The sequence below is a fragment of the Pholcus phalangioides genome, unplaced genomic scaffold, assembly GCF_987345545.1.
Source record: "Pholcus phalangioides strain wild (caught in Gottingen) unplaced genomic scaffold, Ppha-v1.0 ptg000001l_1, whole genome shotgun sequence".
In the NCBI taxonomy this organism is placed as follows: domain Eukaryota; kingdom Metazoa; phylum Arthropoda; class Arachnida; order Araneae; family Pholcidae; genus Pholcus; species Pholcus phalangioides.
The window spans coordinates 28,445,609-28,471,128 of record NW_028301594.1 but is presented as its reverse complement, the minus strand read 5'-3'; the positions used below and the strand labels follow the sequence as shown (position 1 = coordinate 28,471,128).

The 25,520-nt window shown below is 33.8% G+C and overlaps 1 protein-coding gene across 1 annotated transcript in view; it reads right to left on the bottom strand.

Annotated features, from left to right (window-relative positions):
- Positions 1-25,352, bottom strand: part of LOC149090274 (dnaJ homolog subfamily A member 2-like) — a 29,298-nt gene extending 3,946 nt beyond the window's left edge. Inside the window, exons 1-8 of the mRNA XM_089233706.1 lie at positions 25,093-25,352; positions 16,549-16,608; positions 15,010-15,112; positions 10,361-10,478; positions 7,974-8,054; positions 5,227-5,360; positions 3,977-4,119; positions 1,300-1,498 (exon numbers count right to left, since the gene is read on the bottom strand). Of these exons, the coding sequence (XP_089089832.1) occupies positions 1,300-1,498; positions 3,977-4,119; positions 5,227-5,360; positions 7,974-8,054; positions 10,361-10,478; positions 15,010-15,112; positions 16,549-16,608; positions 25,093-25,161 (907 nt within the window). The 5' untranslated portion in view covers positions 25,162-25,352. The remainder of the gene's footprint in view (positions 1-1,299; positions 1,499-3,976; positions 4,120-5,226; positions 5,361-7,973; positions 8,055-10,360; positions 10,479-15,009; positions 15,113-16,548; positions 16,609-25,092) is intronic.
- Between the last annotated feature and the right edge of the window lie 168 nt (positions 25,353-25,520).

The following is a 25,520-nucleotide window of genomic DNA, read 5'->3' as shown; positions in this document are numbered from 1 at the left end:
ATGACTGTTTTTGACGTGACATTCTACAAACCAACGGTTCTTCACATAACAGAGTATCATTAATCCAATTTAATATAACATCAACTTTATTTGTATAAAGTTTTACTATTCATGTATAAGAATCCTGATTGGTACCCCAGAGTAAATATACAAAGAAGCACTACTAGAGCACAATATCTATATCATATACCATTACCTAAAAAAAATGTCAAAAAATCAATTTTTTCTTGCTCTCAGAATATGTAGAGATTTTGATGATATTGTTAGGCAGCAGCAATCATTTTATATGTTTAAGAAGGCTATAAAAGATCACATACTGGAAATAACAGATATTGAGCAGTTCATTTTATTCAATGGTTAATGAATTTGTAAATTTTAATGAGTAAAATTTGTATATGTGTTTGTTTTCGGAAAATATATCTGTAATGTAACACATCAGACTATAGTATAATATATGAAAGCAATATATTTGGTGTGACTTGCCTGCAACTATTATAGTAGAATATATACCCTTGTATGTTGCCAAGAAATTTCTATGTAATTCATTAGTATGACCCATGGAAGGTTATTTATATTCCTTTGGGTCGAAAAATATTTGTTTATAATTTTTTGTCTGTTTTGTCCATTGTGCGGTTTGTTCAATAAAAAAAGTCACAAAAAGAAAAAGATTGCAGTGAGCCAGCAGATAACAGTGAGTCCGTAAGCCATTCTAAATAATAGTCCTTTCTCTCTCATCACTTTATAGTACATAGATATCAGTAAAGTGTTTGATAATAGGTAACTCTGTAAAATTTATTGTATTGTACATTTTACTTTTAAAGTATTATTGTACTATTCATTATATGCACTGTACTATTGTGTTGTGTAAAAATACCATTTGTATTAGTCATTTTATTTGAATGTATAGTTGTGGAACAAATCATCTGAGAATAGAATATTTCCCCCTTATATCTGAGAACAGAAATATCCATAGAATATTTCTTATAGGAAAGTTTAATTCAATGAATGAAAGATTCAGATTACAAGTACGTTCACAGAATGAATTATGCTTGTAAGGTTCACTGTACTTGTTTTTACTGGTGCACAGATATTAAGGTGAATTAATGCACATATTTCATGAATATTGCTAATAAAGGGAGAAGTTGAACTAAATACTGCTATTCTCATACAATTTTCTACGCAACTTCATGGTGTACACAGCATGAAATATTTCAACTGCTTTGTAGGTTGGGTAAAATTGTTGTTGAAAGAGCCAGATTGACTAGCAGAATAAAGTTTGTATCCATGTTCCAGACTTACCAGGCTCAATGACTTCTCCTGGTGGGTGACGGATGACAATATCCCTTCCATCAAGATGCTTAATGCACATGCTAAAACCGCAAAGTGCTTCAGTCAAATTGATACTGTGAGAGATGAAAAGATCGCTGGAATCTCTGGTAAACTTATCATGAGGAAGTTGCTGCAAGACTATAATTACATCTCCAGGTTCAACTCCAGGCTACAAGGATTCACAAAATGAATATTTGAAAGAGAAATAGTTTTATGGAAAGATTTTAAGTATTATAGTGTTAATTGGCCAAATAAAAACATGGACATACAACTGAAAAAAAAAAAAAAATAATAATAATATATATATATATATATATATATATATATATATATATGGAGTGCTCAGAAGCCAATCAGTAGTCAATTTTTTTTAAATTACTTCTGCATTACAGGTACCTCTTCGTTGTTTAAAACTTTCAAATACCAAAGCATTCAAGTCGATACACTTATATTGTACAGCATATAACACCATTTACACTGACCATGGAATAAAAAAGATCCTTTTATCTCATTTTTAATGTTTTTTGACTTCACTGATTGGCTTCAGCACCCTCCATGTATTGAAGTAAAAATAATTTTTTAAAAAATTAAAATTATTTCTCCCTTAATGATTCTCTATAGGTTAATAGCAGTGTATAAAATGACTATCTCCTAATTTATAGACAGCATAGCTAATTTATAGAACATAGGATGTTAACCCTTTTTCTCTTTGAATCTAGATTTCTTTTTGGCACTATGACCGATTCGGTCATAATTTTCCATGCATTCACAGCATCAACCTGCCTATACAATCAAAAGAAATGATTCTGATTAGTTATGGTTTATTTTATCAGTTACGATGAAAAGCTATAATGGTACAGTAAAACCCTGTTGTAACGCTACCATCCATCCCAAAAAATTTAGACGCTGTAATAAGTTTGGAATTACATGGGATCATGGTTAGAACAGCGTTTCAGAGAAGCTTTATCACATAAATTCACACTTGATCATTTTTGTCGCACCACAGTCATTTTCTGCATGAGGGCTAATTAGACTGGGACCTACAATTTATTGCCAATTCCAAACAGCAGCCTTTTTTATACTCACCGAAAGGTGGGTGCACTAACCCCCTCAGTATGGGACTTCCTATGGCAGTAATCTTTCTGTGAAGTCTCTGTTCCTGTTGTACTCATGTCAGGAAATTTTCTGACAAGGATGAACCAGGTATTGAACTCTCGACACCTCTAAACATCCTTTGATACTTTAGGCAAGTATCTTATTGACTTGGGCTACCCTGCCTATAAATTCACTCGTTTATTATGAAGTACTGTATCTCAGTATCTTATTAGTGTTACTCAATAACTAAAACAACCTATTTTATATACATTCAGTTTTGAAAAAATTCGTCAAATTGCAAAAACTATATGATTATTTGAATATTTCTTCAAATAAAACGTAAAATATATATACTCACCTTTTAAATTATTTTAATTTTACTTAAATTTACCTACACTTTTTATAAGTAAAAAAACAAAATAAGTAAGGGGAAATAATGGTGGCATTGTTTTTAGTCCATATTGGTTTGGTAACCACAAATTTCTCATTTCCCAGATATTGAAGAAACTCCTTTTGACATGATTCAATGAAGCAAATCAAGGGAGACGATAGCACTAGAAATGTAATGAGCAGCTAGTGAAAACATGCACTGTCAAAAAACTGGTGCAGTATGGTGCACTCATTGTACACTTTTTCCTTATCAATAAATCTGTTGTTGAATATGTTGGTTGTTTTGGTCCCTACATGCATTCAGGTATTCAATGTGCTTTCTAAAACCCCCTAACTACACCATTCTTTAATTAATTTGCTATAAACTATTGTTATGTGGAGATAACAGTGGAATGAAAAGGATAAATTCTCAACTTCTTTCGAAAAAAACAAACAAAATGATGGAAGAAGAAATTTTGCGGAAATTTTCTTGGAAAATGGCACACTGACTTTGTATACATCCAATTGTTAGGGTTATGAGTTGGAGTTAAAACAGGTTTTTTTACATCAGTTTCAATATGGAAGATTTGTTCACTGAAAATTTGTGGCGCTACAACAAAGGAGAAGGGTATAACAGGGTTCGACTATATAAAAAGGAATTATATTTGTACTTCCTAGAATCTCTAATAAAACCAAATTAAAGTCTCTCTGCACATAGAAAAGTAAGTGCTCCATAGCAACTTTTTTCTAACTCTTCAATAAACAATACATTCTCCTGTAAACACACATGGCTCACACAATTGCATGTCAAACTTGTAAATCAACGAAGTTGATATGAGCTGTCAAAATGCAGTAAGACAGCTTTGAAATCTTATAAAGACCTTAGCATAAACCCAACACTCAATTTTTTAATGCAACTGTAGAACAATGTTCTAAAAACATTTATTTTTGATAGAAACTATTAGATAAGTGAAATTAGCTTTTTTCAACAAGAAAAATGATTTTATATATATGTGTTGGGAAGCAACCCAATGTAGTTTATTTCCTATTTTGCAAGACAGTAAATTAAAAATTGATGAGTTTTCAGGTACTTCTCGCAAAGGATTATACAAAACATGTTTCTTTCATAAAAACCAATTTCAAGTATTCTTAAAATATCTTTATGTACGAAAAATCTAATTACTTGCTGATTGCCTTCACCACGGAAATATATTTTTTGTCCATCTTGCATTCCTTTGTCTACGTGGACTTCTAGCCGTTTTGTTTCATTCACAACTTTCTTACCATGACAAGCTTTGCAACGATCTCTGTCTGCAAAAGTTTCACCTGCAATGAAATTTATACACAAACGTTTTCTTTAATATAAATGTGCAAAGCTACAACTAAATTATACAACTACAGTTGAATCCAGTTTTAATGAATACCATTATAGCAAAAATCTTATTTTAATGAATACTCTTCTGATCCTCCAGATAAGTTTACATGGGAATAATGCAAAAACCTGGGATTCCTTTATAACATTTTATTATAACAAAGAGAGTTCTCCGGTCTCTTGGAGTTCGTTATAACAGGATTTGACTGTATGTACAAAAAGTATGTAACCCTTCTGAAAGAGAAAAATCCAAAACCTCTCCTTAAAAAAAAACTTTAATTTTTTTTCATTTATTTCAAATTTAAAAGCTCAAGAAAAATTAATTTTAATGTTGATTATATTAAATCATTCAACTTCTAAAAACTCAGTCTTACTCAAACAGAGGAAAAATACAATATGTACTGAGTAACAAATTTATTATGACAGCTGAACAGGCCCTCTGGTTTCCATATCCAATTTGATCATACATGAACACTGTGTTGAGACAATTTGAGAGGATCCTTAAGACGTGCTGTAATTTGTTATTTTCCCTTTCGTGTTGCCCTTTCGTTGTCTTTTACAAGTCTGAACAATTTCAGCTCTGCCAACTATGAGACCCAGTTTTATTTGGCGGAAAATCCAGTTTTCAAACATTTCAACAGCTGCTCTTGAAAAAAGTAATGAAAATGAACCTTGTACCATCTGGCTTGAAAGAGAGCTGCTTTTAAAGGTTCTAGAATTTCATTCTTTGAATAAATTTGGATTGACTGAATTCAATCAGATGAGATATTGGTTCAATTAATCATTTGTTCATACTCAGTATAATTTTTTTTATACTGTCATCCTTTCCTAAAACTTTACGCCTTCATACGTACATGAACGCTAGTAAAATAAATTCCCTGGACGGATCATGCTGATCCCTTGGGAATACGTGCAGATCACATTATTAAAAAAAAATTGATAAGCCATTCACACATATAATTATCACACCAAATTTACCACAAAAGATGAACTCAGAAAATAATATAATTATGTACACACAATTCAGCAGTTTATTATAAGCCAAAAAAATACTTGCTCACCTTCTCCATTGCATTCTGGGCAAGTGCTTTGCATGTGCTGGACCATTCCAGGTCCCAACTGCCTGTAGGTGATTTTTACACCAGCGCCTTTACAGGGGGGACATTTGATAACTGAACCAGGTCTACCACCAATTCTGGAAAATTAAAATAGTTATACTTACTGAACAAAAATGAAATAAAAATATTTTACTTTCTAACAATAAATGAAAAAATATTTAACCCCTGAACAGTACAGTTCATGATAAAAAGTTATTTTTATCATGAACTGTTAAAACTGATAAAAACTGTTATTTTCAGTTTTCACTGAAAATAACAGTTGCATGATAAAAACACTTTCAAGCATTGCAGAATGTACAAGGGTTATGCAGAAAATGAAAATACACTGTGTGTGGGCAGAGAGGTATTATATTATTGCATATATTAGCAGAACTGACTTTGATAGTCCTACCCTTCATGGTCTTTCGCCATTGCTATGCTGAATCAGATTTTTGTAGCAAGTGTTTACAATGGCAGTGATGATATGATTCAGAAACAGCAGCATAGCCAGGGGGCATAGCAGAGGGAGCGGTGACACCCTCAATCAAAATTTTGCCTACATCGGCGCCTATTCTTTTAAGTGATTTATCTCTCTCAGAAAAATATTGAATTCACACACTTCACATTTTCTGTCTTCATCAACTAAAAGTGAAGAATAAAATAAAAAGCTCCCTTTATATGTGCATCTTGCAATTTCACTGTGATTGGGTTAATGGTATTCATTTTGCAGACGAGACAGACAAAAGCAGGACTTTTTATTATCACCCTTTTTTAAATTGATTTCAAGCTTTTCATATGAGAGCACATGCTGTCAATTAGGTGTAATGGCTAGTTTAAGCTCCTATAACATACACTAACATACTACTCTGCTGTTTCACGACAAAAAATATAAAGCCCTCATACTGCTGCGCTAATGAAATGTTTCGGCTGAACAGAAGTTTGATAAAAACCTTACTCAAAGCAGCAAGCCTTTTTTTTAACACGTTAAAGAGAAAAATGTTCACTCTTGGGTTATGACCTATTGTTTTTCTGTCAGCGGCTATGACTTTCGCCACACTGTTGGAAGCCCTTTCTTCAAAGTAGCCCACCAGTTTGAATTTCTTATAAAATGGCTTTCAATGAGGCCGATTCCAGCTCTACCACAAGGCTGGGCTGCAAGAGAGCTCGGCAACGAGATAAGTTCGCCTTCATTCAGCCTAAATGCAGGACCATCAAAAAAGCAACACGAGACCCCGAGCCAAGTATGTCTGGGGGCCTACCGGGATAGAAGTATTTATATAGTACGAATTTCACTCTCACTCACTGAAATCATGGCGCCACATCACATTACCACAAGGTTGCCTCCTCCCCTCTATGCACTTGAGGCCCTGGGCCATACCCGAGTTATGGGCCTATGCATTAAACTGGCCCAACCCAGGTAAACAACTGAGAGCTATGTGATGTGACCCCATCTTCTTGCTTCTGGAAAGATTCCTCTCCGGCAAGTGTTTTCAAACGAAGAAAGAATTATAATAAAGGCCCAGATCTTAGATTTTTTTTTTTTTTACCGAGCACAACTCAGGTCTATCGCCATAGGCAATTTACTAACTAGTGAGTTGTGCCGGAAGTGTAAGTGTGTGACCTAACAGTCTGAGTGCGTATCTAGAGTTGTGCATGATTTTTCAGTGCTGCCATCTATATCTCAGAAGTGAAGTGAGTGATGTGTAGTGACTGAGATCTTAGATTATGTATTTGTAGTTTTCTTTTACTTTTTTTTAAAATTTAATCTTATTCATTTCCCAGTCACTTTGTTGGAAAATTTATCAGTTGTGGCCTTGGAATTTGTATTTGTATAAATATACAGTATATATACTAAAATATTATTTAAAAACTTTAAAAAAATTTCAAAAAATTAAAATTAATCAAAACTCAATTAAAAAGTAATTTTAATTTCTATAGATCAACTGAAAATAAAAAGTAATAGAAAGGGAATTCATTTTTTATTGTAATTTCAAGTACTTTCTAAATTTGCACCTAAATCAGGAACAGAAAAAATGCGCCTTTCCCAATTTTGCTCCCCCCACTGACAAAAACCTGACTAGTCCACTCTTCAGAAAACCCAACTTTCAGAATTATAAAGTGTGCTCTACCATAAATAAATATATATATTTGAAAATATATGAAATATATATGAAAATGGTAATAAATTGTCCTATGGATCCATGCACTTTGATTCTATTTCTGTGTGTGTATGTATATATATATATATATATATATATATATATATATAAAGTTTCAATTTATGGGAACTGAAACAAAATGTTATGAGTGGTTCTGTGAATTCTCCAGAAATAGAATCAAAGTGCATGGATCCATAGGACAATTTATTACCATTTTCACCACAGTAGGAATTCTATGTTCACTACTACTAAATTGCTCCTAATGAATTCAGGGCATGTCAGAATGCCACTTGTGTGTGTTCTATATCCAACATGACGTTTTGCTTCTGTGAAATGTCTGCCATGTGTCCAAGAAAATTGCTGCCATCGACCTTCCGAGTTTGGACCCAAACAACTTAGCAGGTTATTTAAATATAATAGTATACATAAACTCATTAAAATACTTTTATGCACAATGATTAAATGTCATGGAGCAATTCTTGTACCAACACATGAAAAAAAAAAAGACATTCATATAGAAAATACTTTAATATAATGAAACTTCTGACTCACCCATCACAAGCTTTACAGATTACAGTCTTGCCAAGATTAAGCTTTGAAATTTTTCCATTATAAAGATCTTCTAGGGTTACTCTGAGAAACCAAATAATAATTTTGAATCAAAATTTTAATTACTAAACAAGGACTTAATCATATGCATATTGATGATTCTGAGATAAATGACAATATGAATCAAGAAATACACAACTAACACGTACAATAAAACCTCTCTTTTGCAGTCACCAGCGGGACGAAAAAATTTGTACGTAAAAGAGAGGAGACTGTCACCTCTCATTTTCGTACAAATTTTTTCGTCCTGCTGGTGACCACAAAAGAGAGGTTTTAACTGTTAATCAGGAATTTGAAATGTATACTTTTACTATACAAGGAGAAAATATTATTTGGCTGTAAAAGAGGGGTGACAGCATCTGAGGGTATGTCCGTTAAGAGGAGTTTTACTGTAAATATATATTAAGATGTATTTTCAAATAGCACAGTACCAGCAGTTCACAAACTTAAGTTTGGCGCACTTTTGAGAATACAATATAATAATTTAAAACATCTTACAGCAACATGAAATGTACTGGTAATAGTGACTACTGTCCTAATTAGAGTTCTACAAATATTATTTCATTCTCAAAGTATGTCTCAGCGCCCCTAAAAAAGTAATGGCTCTTTATTGGGAATCATAATTACCATATGCCAACATGTATAAGAAACCCAGGGGGGGGGGGGGGCTCAAGGGACCTGTGCCCCCCCCCCCCCCCCAAGGCCAACCAAAATTAATGAAGGGGGGAAAAAATACTTCAGTGAAAAAAATTGAAATATCGAAAATAATTTTTATACACTATATTAACTAATTTTAAATGCTTTTTGAAGGGCAATCACTAAAAATCTCGAGAAGAAAACTTTGTGTCCTCTCCAATCTCCAAAGATTGATCCGGTATATACGCCTGCTCACTTTTAAAAACATGTACAGACTTAATAATTAGTTCGTAAATAGACAAAAAATATGTGAGATAAAAAATGAGTTGGACATTCACCTTTATTGATAATTTCCATAAAAACCACTTATTTTTGTTTGCTTCATCCCAACCTTTTGGTAAATATAAGATTCCATATAGAATAGATGTTGGATAATATTTCACGCAAAACGAGAAAATATTTCCCCCGAGATATTTTCAGAATGGTAAAATGCCAGTAGAACCACTTGCTGTAGAAACAATTTTTTGCTGATCTTTGATTTGAGAACCCAATGTAATTTTTCGAATCCCATACATTTTGGCAATTTCTGTTATTGTAAGAGTTCGCACACTGATTTTGTTCAAAATTTTTTTTTTATCTACTGTCAAACACAATATTTTCTGTTATGTTGACATTGCAAAGAGGAAAAAAGACGAACAGCAGTTGGTTGAAATAGAGTCTGATCAACTCGACTTAACAATGGCCTATCAATAACCTAATGTATTGTACCATTTCTAAACCCACTTGTTCAACCAATTATAATGCACAAAGAGTGAATTACGTTCTCAACACATCTTCAATTCATGGTCACCCTCTTTCCTATTAGGAATAAAATAAATAAAACAGCGGAATAAAATTAAAGTTTGTAGTAAAATGAAGAGTTCATAGAAATGGGAGTTTGTAAAATGGAACATATTTTAACATTAACTCTATGATACACTGTTTGGAACAGAGGACCAGTTCATAAAAAAAAAGCGTGTTGGTAAATTGGACGTTCGTAAAATTAAGAGTTGACCGTATAATACTATCCATATATAATGCCGGATTAATCTACAAAAATTTCAAGAAGGCTCTTTTATAAAACTTGAAAAATACAACTAATAAGCGCATCAGCTATTATTAGTTTAATATATCGGCTAATATATTAGCTATATTCGAGCTAATGTAACCAATAGGCTTAGCGGCTGTTTCTTTCATGTTTTGTAAAAGACCTTTTATCAGACTTTTATAGTGTAATCCTGGCTTAGGAAACCCTCACTTTTGGGGCAATTTTTTAGCAAAAAAAGGTTTCTTATACATGTTGAAATATGGTAAATCAATAAATTAAGGGAGTGGTTGCATGTTTTGTTCAAAGTTGATTTTGGGAAAAATTATGGATAATCAAATGCAATCAGTTCCATTGTTTACAACACAGTAAGCCACATGATGTGCTACTGAGCCTCAACTTGGTGACTTTTCTGTGAATTGAATATGTACACATTTCCCCTGCAGTACATATACATCCTCACTTGTATGTTAACACAAATTATGAAGACTAAAGAATTATTAGTTCCAAAAAAAGTTAAGCAGTAATTAATGTACCGATTCATCATGCAGGAGAATCATAATACTTACTGTCAATTAATCTATTTGTTATTCATTGTAACCACACTTACTTCAATGGATAAACAGTATCATCACCCCGCTGCTTGCGTCTCCTTGAGCCTCCCATGCCCATACCAAAAAGACCTCCACCAAACAGCTGAGAAAATAGATCATCTGCATTCAACGAAGCTGAAATGATAAAAATTAACAAAACATTAAAAACCGATACAATGACCATTGACCCACTGAGAGAGGGTACAAGGTTAAACCCCAACAGAATTAAAGAAAATATGTCTTTAAGGATTTTGTTTGAATACAACAAAACTAACTTCTCAAGCTTCGACTTCACCAGAACACAATTTTTACTTCACAAAAGGTTGAAGAGAAAGAAAAATCATGTGAATGAATCCTTCGGCATCTTTACCTAGAAAACTTGAAGATGACCCATAGCTTAAGAGCCTCTGACTGTTAGTAAATTTGAATGATCCATTTCTGAAGCCAGTGCAAATAAAGTTTAGGCTGTGATCCATAGCTCAAGAATCCTTCAGTGTAATTTTTGTGTCCTATCTCGAAGTCTTTGCGAATCAAATTTGTGTTATGACCCATAGCTCAAATATCCTCGGCAGTGCGTTTATTTATACCACACATTTCAGAAGACCATGCGAATCAAATTTTGGTCGTGATCTATAGCTCAACAGCCACTGACTAAGTGAATTTAAATGACCCATCTTTCGGAAGTCCCAGCAACCCAAGTTTCGGAAGTCCCAGCAACCCAAGTTTGGGTCGCAATCTGTAGGTTAAAAACTCCTGATTTACACCGACAAGTTTTCCAGTGCAAAGGTGTTCCCTCACACAGAAAAAAACAGTGTGCAAAAATTTTACCCTCTTTTCGATGGATATATATATATATATATATGGGTGTGGGGGGGTGTTATATCTTATTTCCCCAAAACACTCCACGGCAATGGAAAAAATTGCCAGACATTAAAGTAACATGAAAACAGGTTTCCCAAAATCTCTTTTGTTGGTATTATATACTGGATTTTTTATTTCCTCTATGGAATTTCTAAAGAATTGGTTGAATGAAGCTACTGAAAGAACTAAGAGTTTCACATGGCTGAGAAAACGATTCCACGTTTACCAAGACCCAGTTACATACTAGGGTCTGTTAGACTACACGTACGTACCTGTGCTGCCAGGTTAAATTGTATCACTGGAAAAATTTTAATAATCAATAGCTAGCAGTAGAAAACATTTACAATGATTCTGGCAACATTGAGGCAATGTAATAAACAAAGAATTTTCAAAAACACAAGATTATACGGATAAAATATGCCTTCACAACCCAGCTTCAGGAAATATTTTCATTCTTGGACTGGTTTCTTGAAGGGGGGGGGGGGGAGAATCTTGTACCTTTTAATATGGTGAAAAACTTTGCTCTAATGGAAATGTCATTAAAAATACTATTTGACCATTGGTGTATTTCCAATTTTTTTACCCATGTTCTTGATTGTATGGTCTATCCTATAAGCCAGTATAAAGTTTTACATATCCATGCCCGTCATTTAGGCCCCCCCCCCGGCTTTTGAAAATGCACTAAAAATGATATATCTATATATATATACACACATAAATTGAGTACATGTGCTTTGCCCCCCCCCCAGAAAAAGTTGAAATGACAGCCCTGTACATATCTGATATTTAATTTTTTGTACATTTTCAAAAAAATTCATTAAAAAAAACAGCTTGTGCACATGATAAAATACCATGACAAATATAATTTCAAATAACATTGAGTCAATGAAATCTCAAACTTTTGCTTCATTTGATGAACTGAACAGTTTCCTTTATTTTGAATTGATTTTTATTCAATTACAGTAGAGCCCTAATAATCCGAGGTGGATGGGGAAACTTGAATTATCCGGAAAACAAAAAAATGCTTGAAATGTTGGTTTTACATTTGAAAAAAAAAAAAAGAAAAGCAGTACTAGCATACTTACTGTATTTTTATTGCTCAATAAGATATAGATGCCATAGGATGTGCTTCAAAAAATGAAGAATGTGAAAAGGGCATGAAAATGAGAGAGTGATTGAAGAGAGAATTGGGGATGAGAATGATGGTGAATGATGATGAAACACTGATAGCTTACCTTTCCAATGATTTTACTTAAGCAATTAGAGGACAATGCCATTGTCCACCATTTCGAAGAAAACTGTCAAACTTGCTCCTCTCTCAGCAACCCCTGAAAGTTATAAATGGACTAAATCCATTCAAGGGTGGTGGACTGCCTAGTCCCTTTTAAACTGAAAATTACAGTGCAATATATATGTACTATGTTGCATTCCTAAGGAAAAATAAATAAAGTAATTAGGTTCTTGGAATAAAAAAAAGAGAAAGAGGGTCTTCTCAAGAAGGAAATTCGAAAATTTTCAGTGACTTCGGATTATCAGAAAACTCAAACTTTCAGAGCTCGGATTTTTGAGGTATATCATGGGATTTTATCATGCGTACAAGCTGTTTTTAATGCATATTTTTAAAATTTATAAAAAAATTAGAGTATCAGAGATATGTGAAACTTTATACTGGCTTAGGATAGAGCATACAATCAAAACATAGATAAAAATATTTAAATAAACCAATGGTTAAATAGTACTTTTAATTATATTTCTATTAGAGCAAAAGTTATTCACCACCTTAAAAGGTAAGAGACCGCTTAAATTATTGGAGAATTAAATCAACGCTAAAAACAACATTCATCATTAACTTTGTATTAATTCTGTTCATGGTTATCTCAGTCTGACACATACTCACTTTCATGAAAAAAATCCACTTGTTTCACTAGGTCTCCAAGATAGTACAATTCCAGACAAAGTAATTTTTTAACTGTAAGTTTTGCAAGTTTCTTTACCTCCCAAATAAATTTTAATAAATATACAAGGTATCCGGATCAAATGTCCTTAATTTTAAACAGCAATTAAAAATCAGTAATGTCACAGGGTGATGATACAGTTGGACCAGCTTATAGTGAAGTCAGAAAAAACAGTGATACTATTCGTTATATACTAACTTCGTCATATCCGCACCGAAAAATGTGTTTAAGCAAAATAAAACATTTTGCATGCACAATGCACATTTTTCAATAATTGGACTATTTTTAAAATGAATAGATTAAAATAAAATTTTCATAAGATTAAAAATTTAATTAAAATCTCACATAATACATCAATGAAAATATGTCTTTCATGGCTTTTCCCCCTTGACATTTTTGTGGACTTGAAAGGTTTAAATCATTTTTGACAAATAAACATGCAAAATGGGGAGAATGTCTTTTCTTTTAGTAAGAGCACGAACAACCAAAAAATTTTTAGCCTCATTTTTTCAAATCATTTAAAGAAAAAATAAGCTTTGAGTAATCTCACTATTTTTTTTATATGTCACTTTTTTTCCCCATTTTTGGCTTTTAACCAACTGTATAGCTACAATTTTTGAAGCAATGAGTTGCACTTTACACTTGAACATTCTCAAAAATAATAGCACACGATGAAACCACGACCACCATCAGAATCTAGCTTGAGAATGGCAAATGTACACTAAAAGTGGTTTGGAGGTTAGATTCTTGGGAATAAATACAAATATCTAGCTTCACAGATTTGAGGCACTAATAAATAACAATCCTTTCTTATAAATGAGGTTCTGTGAAAAAAATAAGATTGAACAGAGAAAAGTAGAAAAAGAAACCCCAGCAAAATAGGATTTTACAGTACCCAAAACAGCTCTACAGGAAGGACTTCCAAGGAAAAACAGACATTATCAGTTGCAGAAAGGGAAATTTACTGATCTGAAGATCATGTTGGAAACTAGGTAGAAAATTTGTTACAGGTGTACTTTGCTGAAATCAGTGTTTGTTACAAGCAATCAAAATAACATAGATGAGCAATATGAAATTCTTGGGACACGGAAAAACTTTGTTATATATAAAAATTTGTAACATCTGTGTTCGTTATAAGCAAGACTATCATAAAAACTTGAAAGCCTGATTCTGTGAGTTTGATGACAAATTTTCTGAAAGCGTCATTATGCCATTCTTATGAGCAAGCAAAGCGAAAATTTGTGTCACCATAGGAGGAAGCTTAAAATGTTCTGTGGAGATACTGGCTTGCTGCTCATTGATGGTGAACTTGATTACACGCACACACTTGAGGATCATTTTCTCAGATGAGGAAACATTCCATGTGTCCAACAGGGTAAATATATAAAAAAAGCCAAATTTGGCACTATTTCAAAATCAATTTGTGGTGTGAGCTTTCACATGATATGGTCATAGGGCCACATTTTCTCTAACAAGAGAAGCACATGTGGAAGTGGACTGATTATTTTTAGTTAAACTTTGAGTGTTGCTTTTGATTCATATACTTTTTCATCCTTTCCAACTTCTTGTAAAGTGTATGAACTGATTATAAATAGGGACATTTGATAAGGACACCCTGTATAAATAAAACTTTTTTTTGCAAATTGTAGTAAAGATTTTTAGCATCATATTTTTTAGATTGTATTTTTTTTTTAAATTTCTTGGCTCAACATTGGCTTTCAGGATTCAGCACAGATAGTTTTACTCTTTCTTATAAAATTCTTATTTTGTGCTTTCAGTTACTTATACAAAAATGTCAAAAAACTAAAAACTAATGATTGAATAGCTAAATATGATCAAAATACACATACAATCAGAAGCACCACCCTGTAATCCTTTGAGGCCATGTCTATCATAGGTTTCCCTCTTCTTAGCGTCAGAGAGCACCTCATAAGCAAAAGATATTTCCTTGAACTGCACATAAAAAAAAAATTATAAAGTTGTTGTCAAATCAACAACCAAACTGAAGCAAGTAAAAATATTGTATATGCGTTGAATCAAAAGCTGCTGCACAGACTACTTTACAAGCATATAGGGAAAAACATGGATAAAATTTTACAAAATCAAAGAGAAACTACTAAAATGTTAAATTCTCTTTAGCTAAGCTCTGACACACATGGCTTTTAACAAGTGCCAAAAAATGACTTTTTGATGCCCTTTTGCTTATTAGTGTAGAGAAGTAGTTACAAGGGCAGCTCTTGGGTTGTCGTTCTAAGAGGGGTGTCAAATCCGAGTTGAAAGGTTGGAAAAAAAACTTGGCCAGGAAGCATCAAAAATAGGTCACGAATAGAGATGCGAGATGAGAATATTCATTTTTCTTTCAAATGATTTAAATTTTTTTACTAATTTTGTTTATACTATGAAATATAAATCAGTTTTCATTGCCTGGTTTTAAGTTGATATGAAGATTTCAGAAACCTTAAAATTAAAACCTTGAAATTATTTTAAAATTAAGATAGATTTTCAGAAATAAGTTCAAAACAAAAATTAAACCAAAGGTGAGTTGATAAAGGAAGCTGTTCTTATATAATAATCTTCATTCTAAGATACAGAACTGTTGTTTTCTTCAATGTGCATACTCTTTAATTCTGTATCATTCATATTTCTTTAAAAAGTTATGCAATTCATCCATTTTGGTTTAATTTTCTTGATTTCAAACTTTGCCGACAAATTTTGTCGGCTACAAACTTCAGTATTCCAGTCTTCTTGACGGGGACAGAGTGACACAAGACCACGAGCTTGAGAATCTCTCTCGAAGAACTATTATAAATTACTATAGAATATTCTTATCAAAAATAATGAGTTATTCATAACGATTTATGTTTTTACATATATTCTTCAGAAAACTCTCTGGAACGACTTCTATAACAGGAGAATATTCGAGAACATTCTGAAGGACTATTATTAACTTGGGAATATAATTCTTATTATTTTCTATAACATTCCCCAGTAATTTATAGAAGCAGTCTTTCCAGAGAATATTCAAGGATATTATGAATAATTATATTATCAATAACAGGAGAATATTCTCATCAAGAACTTATAAGAATATTCTCAAGTTATTTATAATAGAAATTTCTCCAGATATAATACAAATAATGCTAAAGATTATTCTCAAGAATTTTACATCTCTAGTCCCGCACAAATAGAAATTTTTACCCTCGAGTCGCCCCAGAGTAGTTCCTATATTTTTGCAAGTTTAACAGTAAGGTAATGAGCCACAAGCTTTCAAAGTTCACTACTGACAAGAATGTCAAGCGGCAACATAATCTATAACACTAAAAATAACTTTTACACGAGTCTTAAAAATGAAAAGTCAAATGTAATCAGATTTATATAATGAATTTTACCTTTTCTCCTTCAGTTGGATTTTTGTCCGGATGGTATTCTTTAGCCAAACGCCTATAAGCCTGGGAGAAAAAAAACACAAATTTATACAAGCCAGAAGAAGGCATAAGGGTGCTAACTAGGATTTTATGGGAGGGGGAGCAATGCAAAATTTGATTTTATAACAGTGTATTTTTGTTCTAACCTAAAAGATCTGCTGCCCCCTTAACCCTTGCTCTATTTCCAACCCTGGTAGGACCCATTTAAAACAAGTCTACATTCAGAAAGTCTGGATACAATGACCAAATTTGTGCAACTTTTTGGTGTTAATTACATCAAAATTGTTACATTTAGCAAGCTTTTCTTTGATTTCATGAGAAACTTTAACATGAACAAAAAAGACACGGCAGAAAAAATTAAAGGAAAACCACAACTATTCAAAAATTTCTATTATTTTCATGATAGGCACTTGATAGAACTAGAATAGAGTACATAATAGAGATGGGAATGAATATTCGGCTGCTATATAGTATTCGGTCGAATATCTGTATAAATCTAAGCACAATAAACTAATTTCTAAAAATTATATCAATTGGAATTGTTCGCATACATTAAAATTTCAGTGATTATATTTCATTGCATGATATACCCCAAAGCAGAATGTTTAGCACTGTTCTGCGAGAGCCCTCTGCTGACTGGAAATGTTCTGCAGTAAAAATCCCCATACATGTAATAGTGTTTTTTGCACTTTTTCTTAAAATTCTTCCGAATTGTTCTGCGTCGTACGTCGCAGATTTTAACACATTCTGCTTTGGGGATGGTATACACCCCTTTCTGTGAGAAAAGGTTACATCAAGGTAAATTTCTAGGATAAGTAAAACACATAGGTGGAGATAGACTTGAAAGTCGGGAGGGGGCATCATGATGTCAATTCATATGTATACACAAATATATTGGATCAGTTGGCTTTACCTTTGATGTTGGGGAAGCATTGCCCCCATGCTTCCCATATCCCCGTTCATGGTAAAACATGAAACTGAAGATAGAATCCTACTGCAATAAGGTGGAAGTGAATATGCATTATACATAAGCTAACTAACTGAAGGATGTATTGAACTATGTATTGAACTACTGAAAGAGGCAAGAGGTGCAAAGAACATCTAAAGAGGAAAAATAAGAGAATAATTTGTAAATTTTATGATGCATTACTTGTTGAGAGTAAATAATGGTTGACATTTTCTTTTGATAAGATGCAAAATTGTAACAAGTGTTGAAAAAAAAAGATCCTGTACATAACATTAGAAGCTTGCACATAAATGTGAAAGTAGCCTATGCATGTTTATACTTTATACAAATCTACAGCTTTAAACCGATTGCCAAATTTTACATATATACCAAACAGAACCGGGATTGAACTGTAAACTACTTTAAAAGTTTGTCAGCGCAGGGCAAATGCCTGAAATAGGCAAAAACCATCAGGCAACAATGGTTCCTCGGCCTTAGCAGTCACTTTCGGAATGTTTACTTTGATTACCGTGGTTCCCTAACAATGCATTTCAGACATGCATATATGTCTTTACAAGGGTTTGCCTCTTCTTCAATGCTGCCAGTATTAGTTTATTCCTTTATAATGGTTTTTTCACTTTTTCAGTCCTCCCAGTAACTAAGAAATTTTCTTCAGTTACAGTATTTTTGCTAGTATAATATATCATTAAATTTGATTGTCAGTATCAAGGCAATAAAAACCTTTCAATTACCAGTTTTTCAATTTTTAATAGAGAAACCTCACTACAACAATAAATCGATGATATTGTTATGAAAATTATGCAAATAGTGCTTATTTATCATTTATTATGTAGTTTTTTGCATGTATATAATGTATTTCATGTATATACCCACCAATATATTTCTCTTCAAACTGAAGACAAACTTGGCATGTTTGGCGACAGCGCAGATAAGCTGGGGACATCATGACGTCAAGGGAAATGGTGGGATCTCAAGAGAATATGATAGATCTCTCTTGAACCTTTCTTCGCCTGTATATAAGTGCCGTCACAGCGGAACCATAAGCAGTGGGTTTTTATAATACAAGACCTCTGGTGTGCAAGAGAAACCACGCTATGTTTAACATGTTTTGTCAAATCGCTGTTTTTGAATACTTGCAAATAGCTGTTCTGTAAAATAAATCTGTTGTCCTTGAAATTGATTCCTGCTTTGCTATCTCGAGCGCTTATGAGAGGCATTATCCGGAACAATTTGGTGCCAGAAACGGATAGTTCAAGGACTTTGAATGGTAAAGACCAAAGGGATGGACATGGACGAGATGCAAGAGAAGCTGAACCAGTTGATGACTGTTATGGGCCAGATGAAATTGGGCATCGTGAATGACATGAACAAATCCATCACTGCCATGTATGATGAGATATAGTCAATGAGCTCGGCCCTCAAGGACAATGTCACCACCTCCATTGCTGAAGTTAAAGATATACGAAAGATTTTGAGTCATTTCATGTAAAATGAATAGACCTTGCTTTGATGAATAAAGCATTAAACTTGAATGGTTTTTGGTGTATTTAGTAAGATTCTTAATACTAAACTGAACAGTTTGCACGTTGTAGGAACTTTTCCATCTGCATAAGCATGAGAGAGAAATGAGCTGACTATATCACATAGCCTCACACACTTTTTTCTTTCGCTATGGCTCATAAACCCAACAGTATAGTTTACATGAAGTGAAATAAAACGATGTTGAGTTTTGCCATCTTTCTTCGAATTCTTCATCCAATTGTGTTTTCTCATCCTAGCCTTCGGTCAGTATTTGTCTTTTCTGCAGTACCTCTCATTGTTTCCTGACAGTTGCTTTGAAATTTTGGGCAGTTCCTAGTTAATTCAACTAATTAAACTATTTTTTTCAAATCAATTTATTAATTAATATAAGGTTAATAAAAATATTACATTTGGTGAATGAAAACCACCAAGGAGAGAGAGACTATTTTCCATAGAAGTGTACGAAAAATTATATTTCGACCAACAAATGCGATTCTGGAATGAATTATCACGGTTAGCGGAGGTATCACTGTATTAACCATTAACTGGAATTGTGAAAATTGTGTGTAATTGGAATCATGGTGCCATTTTGACCCCAGCAAGTATTAATAAAAATCCACAAAAGAAATTTTCATGAAAGCAATGGGTTTCTTCATCTATCAGTTATAATTAAATAAATAATTTTTAAAATTTCTTTAATTATTTTCTAAAAAATGGTCTTTTGCGAAGACATATATTCAAAAGAAATTATATATCAAGTATTTGAATGCAATGTTCATTATTAAAAAATGAACAGATATAAACTAGCTTAAAAGGTCCAAGGGTGATGTCACTCTCTGCTATCCATACAAAGGTTTTTAACAGCTGGCTGATGCGAAGATATATTTTGGAAAGAGAAAATTCAACTGCCCCTGTGGGAAATCGAACCCACGTCCTTTCACTTTCCGGGTGAATGCACTAGACTACAGAGGCAACGAATATCTCAATCTTTCCTTGGAGCTCATGTGCACTGAACAGGACATGGACGGTCGGACCTAACTCAGGCCAAAGCTCACAATTGCTGACAATGCCACCAGATGACAATTTATCCAAGGATGTCACTCTTTGCTATACATACAAAATATCTTTGCATAGCTTAAAAGGTACTGAAAATAAGATGGTCCAGATGCATTTCTTTCTCAAATGACCCACCACGCCAGTTAAAGGTTAAGCTGCAAAAGGGGAGGGAAGAACATCTAAAGAGGAAAAACAAGAAAATGAGTCATGAATGTTACGATGCATTACTAGTTGGGGTAAATAATTTCCGTAATTAGATGTAAAATTTGTAAAAACAAGCGTTAGAAAAAAACATTCTGTAAGTAACATCAAAATACAATATATCATAGTTAAATTTGATTGTCAGTATCACGACAATAAAAATCTTTCAATTAACAGTTTTTTTATTGCATTTTTAATTGGGTTGCTATATTTTTGAAATATATGACATCCATATTTTTATGGGCATCTTTTTCTCAGCCACCTCGTTGGGCATTTTGCCTGTTGTGGCGCTGTATTTGTATTTTTAACATTAATTTAAATAAAAACTTCATAATTAAAATTGAATTTAAATTACTTAAAATTTTCAATAATTTTATTTTCAATTGAAAACACCAATTTTATTTATAATTGCGATAAATTTTAAGAAAATTGATATTAACCCGCCAAACATTCAGTACTCCGCCAAATCACTATTCATCTTATTTCTAGTTCAAAACCTCAAAATGGAAACCAATTAGATTTTTTTCTGTTGATGTTACACTCATGGCCCTCCCCCATTGCAGGCCCCGCAAGACCAGACTTTCCCAGACCCATTTATGATGAATTTATGGCGTGAAAAGACAAAAATGATGAGAATGGTCCTATGCCACAGCGCTGGAACCCTGTCTGCACCACCCCGGAGGGGGGGGGGGGCCATGGTTACCCTAGCATACTATTGAAAATCAGAGGCAGTCAATTGTCTATCTGAAATCTGCCTATATGAAAGTGTCATTTGAGTTTTGTGCTTAATGTTTTGTTGGCCATTTTGTTAAGCTGGTGATTAACCTTTTAAGGCATGGTGTCCTCCATAATGGACCCACCTGTTTACACCGTTTTCTATGGGTTTTTGAAAAATGTCTGCCCTTCAAAGGATTAACCCTAGAATACTAACTAAAATAAAAACTGCATGTTAACTACTTATACATCTATGTTTGAGACATAGTTAGTATTCTAGGGCAGGAGTATCCAACTTCTCACTATTCAAGGGCCATCATAATGGTCAGCTGCAGTGCTGCGGGCTGCACGAGGGATAACACTCATGTATAAAGGTGTGTATACACCAGCGCACCAATCTTTCAACAGACAACCCCCTGCAGCGGTTCTAATCTGCTCATGGGTACACAAACCTTTGTGTTCCTTTCTTTCCTTTGTGTTCGTTGAAAAACCGATTCCAGTTGGTTGGGTCAAGTGAAAAGAGCAAGAATCGTTCACAATACCGTACAAATTACTAAACCACCAATGGTGAATGCTTTCATTGCATGATCCATGCACTATTGTATACGCGCCTTAAGCCACACCTGTAAAGTTACCTAGAAAGCTTCAAGATTTATATCCACATAAGCAATATGATGAAAAACGGGCATTCAGTCAGTGAAATTTTACCCCCGGGCTCCACTTCTTCATAAACATACATATCCATTTTTCTTTTCTGGTTCCCAGCTAGTATAGATACAATGCATCAAAAATCACTGTTTCTTATGCAAATTACTCCAATTACATCTTCCATAGTTTGAATTTTGCACACAAAACATTTCTTTTCTGTAGTTTTCTGAAACTATTTTCATCCCTTACTCTTGATTCAGCCAGCATACCAGTGGGAACCACATGGGTTGAATAGATGCTCAAGGAATTGGTTTATGTACCAGTACACTTTGACAGTACAGGAGTTTTGTTATTTGGATGAAAATCGTGCTGAAAGCCGGTTGTGTGGATAGTATTGACTATCATGGGTAAACCCAAAATAGTACCAATACAAAATGGATCAGCTTTGGCATGGACCAAGTATTCAGTCATTACACTTCACTTCTGAAATATAGATGGCAGCACTGAAAAATCAGAACACCAGTTATGCACTTAGACTATTAGGTACTCAAACTTACACTTCCAACACAACTCACTAGGTAGTAAATTGCCCATGACGATAGGCACAGGCTGAGGTTGTGCTCGGTTTGTGTAAAAAAAAAAAATACCTGTAGATGTAAAAGGATCCAAACATGCATCATTACACAGTGCTTCTGAGATGCCCACGAGATTACACGGAACCAGATTTGCAATACACGTATTCTTACTTCTATTATTACTTGAGTTCCCTTTATGGAACAGTATATCAGTACTTTGGTTTAAAGAAAGTGAATTCAAAAAAAGTTTTGGAAGTCTGCTTCAACGTGAAATGCCACAAAACCTGCTGAGTCAAAATTTAGATATGTGACTGCTTCCCTGTTTTCGACACAAAAAAATCATGTCTGGGTGTGGAGCTCTCTTGTGCAACAGCAGAATATATGAACCCGACCATCCCATATGACACATTTTTGCTCTTTGGAATTACAGTATTAGGATTTGCGTAACCTAGTTCGTTGTAATTCAAGCTGCCATAGTGAGTCGGCATCCACTCACTTCAAAAAAGTTCTGTCACTGAGCAGAAAAATATACATTCAGTTACAAATACAGAAACCACGAAAATGCAACTTGTTAAACGAGGTGGCGGAAAGAAATGAGGTAAAAATACCCATAACAAGCTTTAAGAACAATACATTTGTTCGAAGAGGTAGTGTGATGAGAACATAGCTGATTACTATCGTTACCAGAAATAATGAATAGTCTCTTAATTAGGTCTGGAAAATGATGGGCTTAAATAAGAAAATTGTTATGAATAAACAGTAATTTTACTTAGTCGCGGGCTGCACAATATCACCTGAGGGGCCAGCTATTGTCAACCCCCGTTCTAGGGTTAAAGCAGAAAATCTATAATAAATTGATAACAATCTCTCTCTCACACACAATAATTATGAGTATTAACTTTTTTATTTTTTAAATTTCACGAAGCTTTTCATTTGCTTATTAAGTAGGTCTAATTTTAACTTCACATCATAATTTCACACGTGGAGGTTTTAGACAGTTTAGGATAAAAGGGTTTTGGACAATACATTGATAAAAACATGTGTGTGCCTGTACTCCAGTTTTTTTCCATAATACTGTCCAAAGCTTGCCAATCATGAGTTGTATTGATAATTCTGACAGATTTTTGACATGTTTTTTTAAGAGCTTGAATTCAATTTTATTAAAGTTAACAGTAAATCTTCAGTCATCAATTGACTTGAATTATTAAGGCAATCTTTTGTAGGGCCGTAACTAGGATTTTTACCTCACAATTTTAAAATTTGATAATTCATAGCAGTGTTTCTCTTTTCCGTCTAAAATTGCCACCCTTTAAATTTCGCAGTCCAGGGTAGTTGCCTCCTCCCACCACTAGTTCCAGCCCAGGTGTCATGTAACTACTTTGAAAGACTCAATGGGAAAAAATTTGTTTAAGTTTTGTCCACTTGGAGTGGCCAGAACTAACATTGACCAGAAAAACTGCTCTGAATCAAAACTGATAAAATCCTGAATCCCAGATGTCAGGCTACCATAACTGGGAAGCCGCCTAAAATTTCCAGTATATGTGATTGCTTGACTGAAGTGTAAGGATGAGACAAAATTTTCGGACTTCATCGCAGTATCTTTCAACACAAAAAGTTATTAAGTGCTGAAAAAGTAAAAGTAAATATATTTCGTGAAGCATAATGATGGAATATTTATACCATTATAAGTCTGTTGCGCTCTGAAGAAGCAAGACTTTCTAACAAGGAAATTGACTCACATTTGCGTCTCAAGGTTATAAACCACAGAAGAAAAAAGGACCTATAAGGCCCAATTACATGGCTGAGTTTACTAGGTATTCTCCAGAAAGCAAAATAGCTGGGGAGCATTTAAAGTATACAAATTTCAACCACGCATGACTAGTAAACTCACTCACTACATAACCAAGCATTTCATTTCATCCCCCCGTTCTTGTTTTGTTATTGTCTACTTTGTCTAGTGAGCGTTTTTTTTTTCAAAATAAAAGTAACCACATCCATATTGCACCCTTCAGATAGTGGAAATGCAGGCCAGTAATGAAAAGGAAAAATAACCAAACTTAACTCGCATCTACAGAGCGAGCAGCAAGTTTTCTAGATAAGGTTACGCACAGCGAGTAAAACTTGAAGTAAATTCGAAAGAAAAGTAACCGCACAATGGAGATAGCGAAAATGCAGGCGAGTAACAAGAGAAATAGCAATCCTTCAGCTCAACTTATGTTCACACAGCGAGAGTTTTCTAGACAGTTATTTACACACTGCGAGTATAAAACTTCAAAATTTGAAAGAAAATTAACCGCATCCTGCAGATAACCGAAGCAAGAAAAAATAGCCAATCCTTCAACTATAATTCTCGCTAGCAGAAGCCACAAGTTTACTAGATAACACTATTACACAGCGCCACTATAGTAGCAGCGAGCAAAACCGCAAATGAGCATAGCTAGTGAACACACCCTTTGTAATTGAGACTCATTCTCAAAAACTTGTAAAAAACTGTCATTTAAAAAAAACTGCTTTGAACTATTTAATCAATAATCCTCGATCGTCACTAAATTATTTCAACTTTTGATCATTTAATTTTTAAAATTGAGATTTTGAAAAGTAAAAATATGCACATGCAGTAACATTATTTCGACACATCATAATCCCTTTCAAATTTAATATAATAATCAACGCGGCGATTAACCTTGAACTAAATGAGATACAATCGCGAATATCGAGACTACAATCAAAGAAACAACTACTGCTAATATTAAGCGTCGATGTTTTTCTTGTGTTGGAAAAACTAAGAAACAGAAAAAAAAATGTCCGTCTTCCGTGCGTTGTTACCCTTTTGATCTCGGTGTCGGTGGCGTGTCTGGACACTCCAAGCATATCGTACAACTTTGTTTCTGCCATTGTTTAGAGCTTCTACGACGAGAAGGAAGAGTTCCTGCTTATCTTCTTGAATGTCTTTCAATCGCGATTATTTCAATTAAGAGGTTATTTTAAATGAGCTCAAACACAAAGACCTTTAACAAGCTGTGAATAGCTAATTTCAGAGGAAATCACCAAGAGAAGGAGGCTACACTGTTGCCATTCCTGAAAAGAAACTGAAAGAAATATGTATATTTTAATCTCAGTCATCAGCTGTGCTCAGTTTTGTTTCTTTCAGATCATAGCCCTGGCAACTAGAGCCCTGTAAAATTTCAAGCCGAAGATTGTGTGGCTATGGTTACTTCTTGACTAGATTTTAACAAGATGAAAACAGGACATCC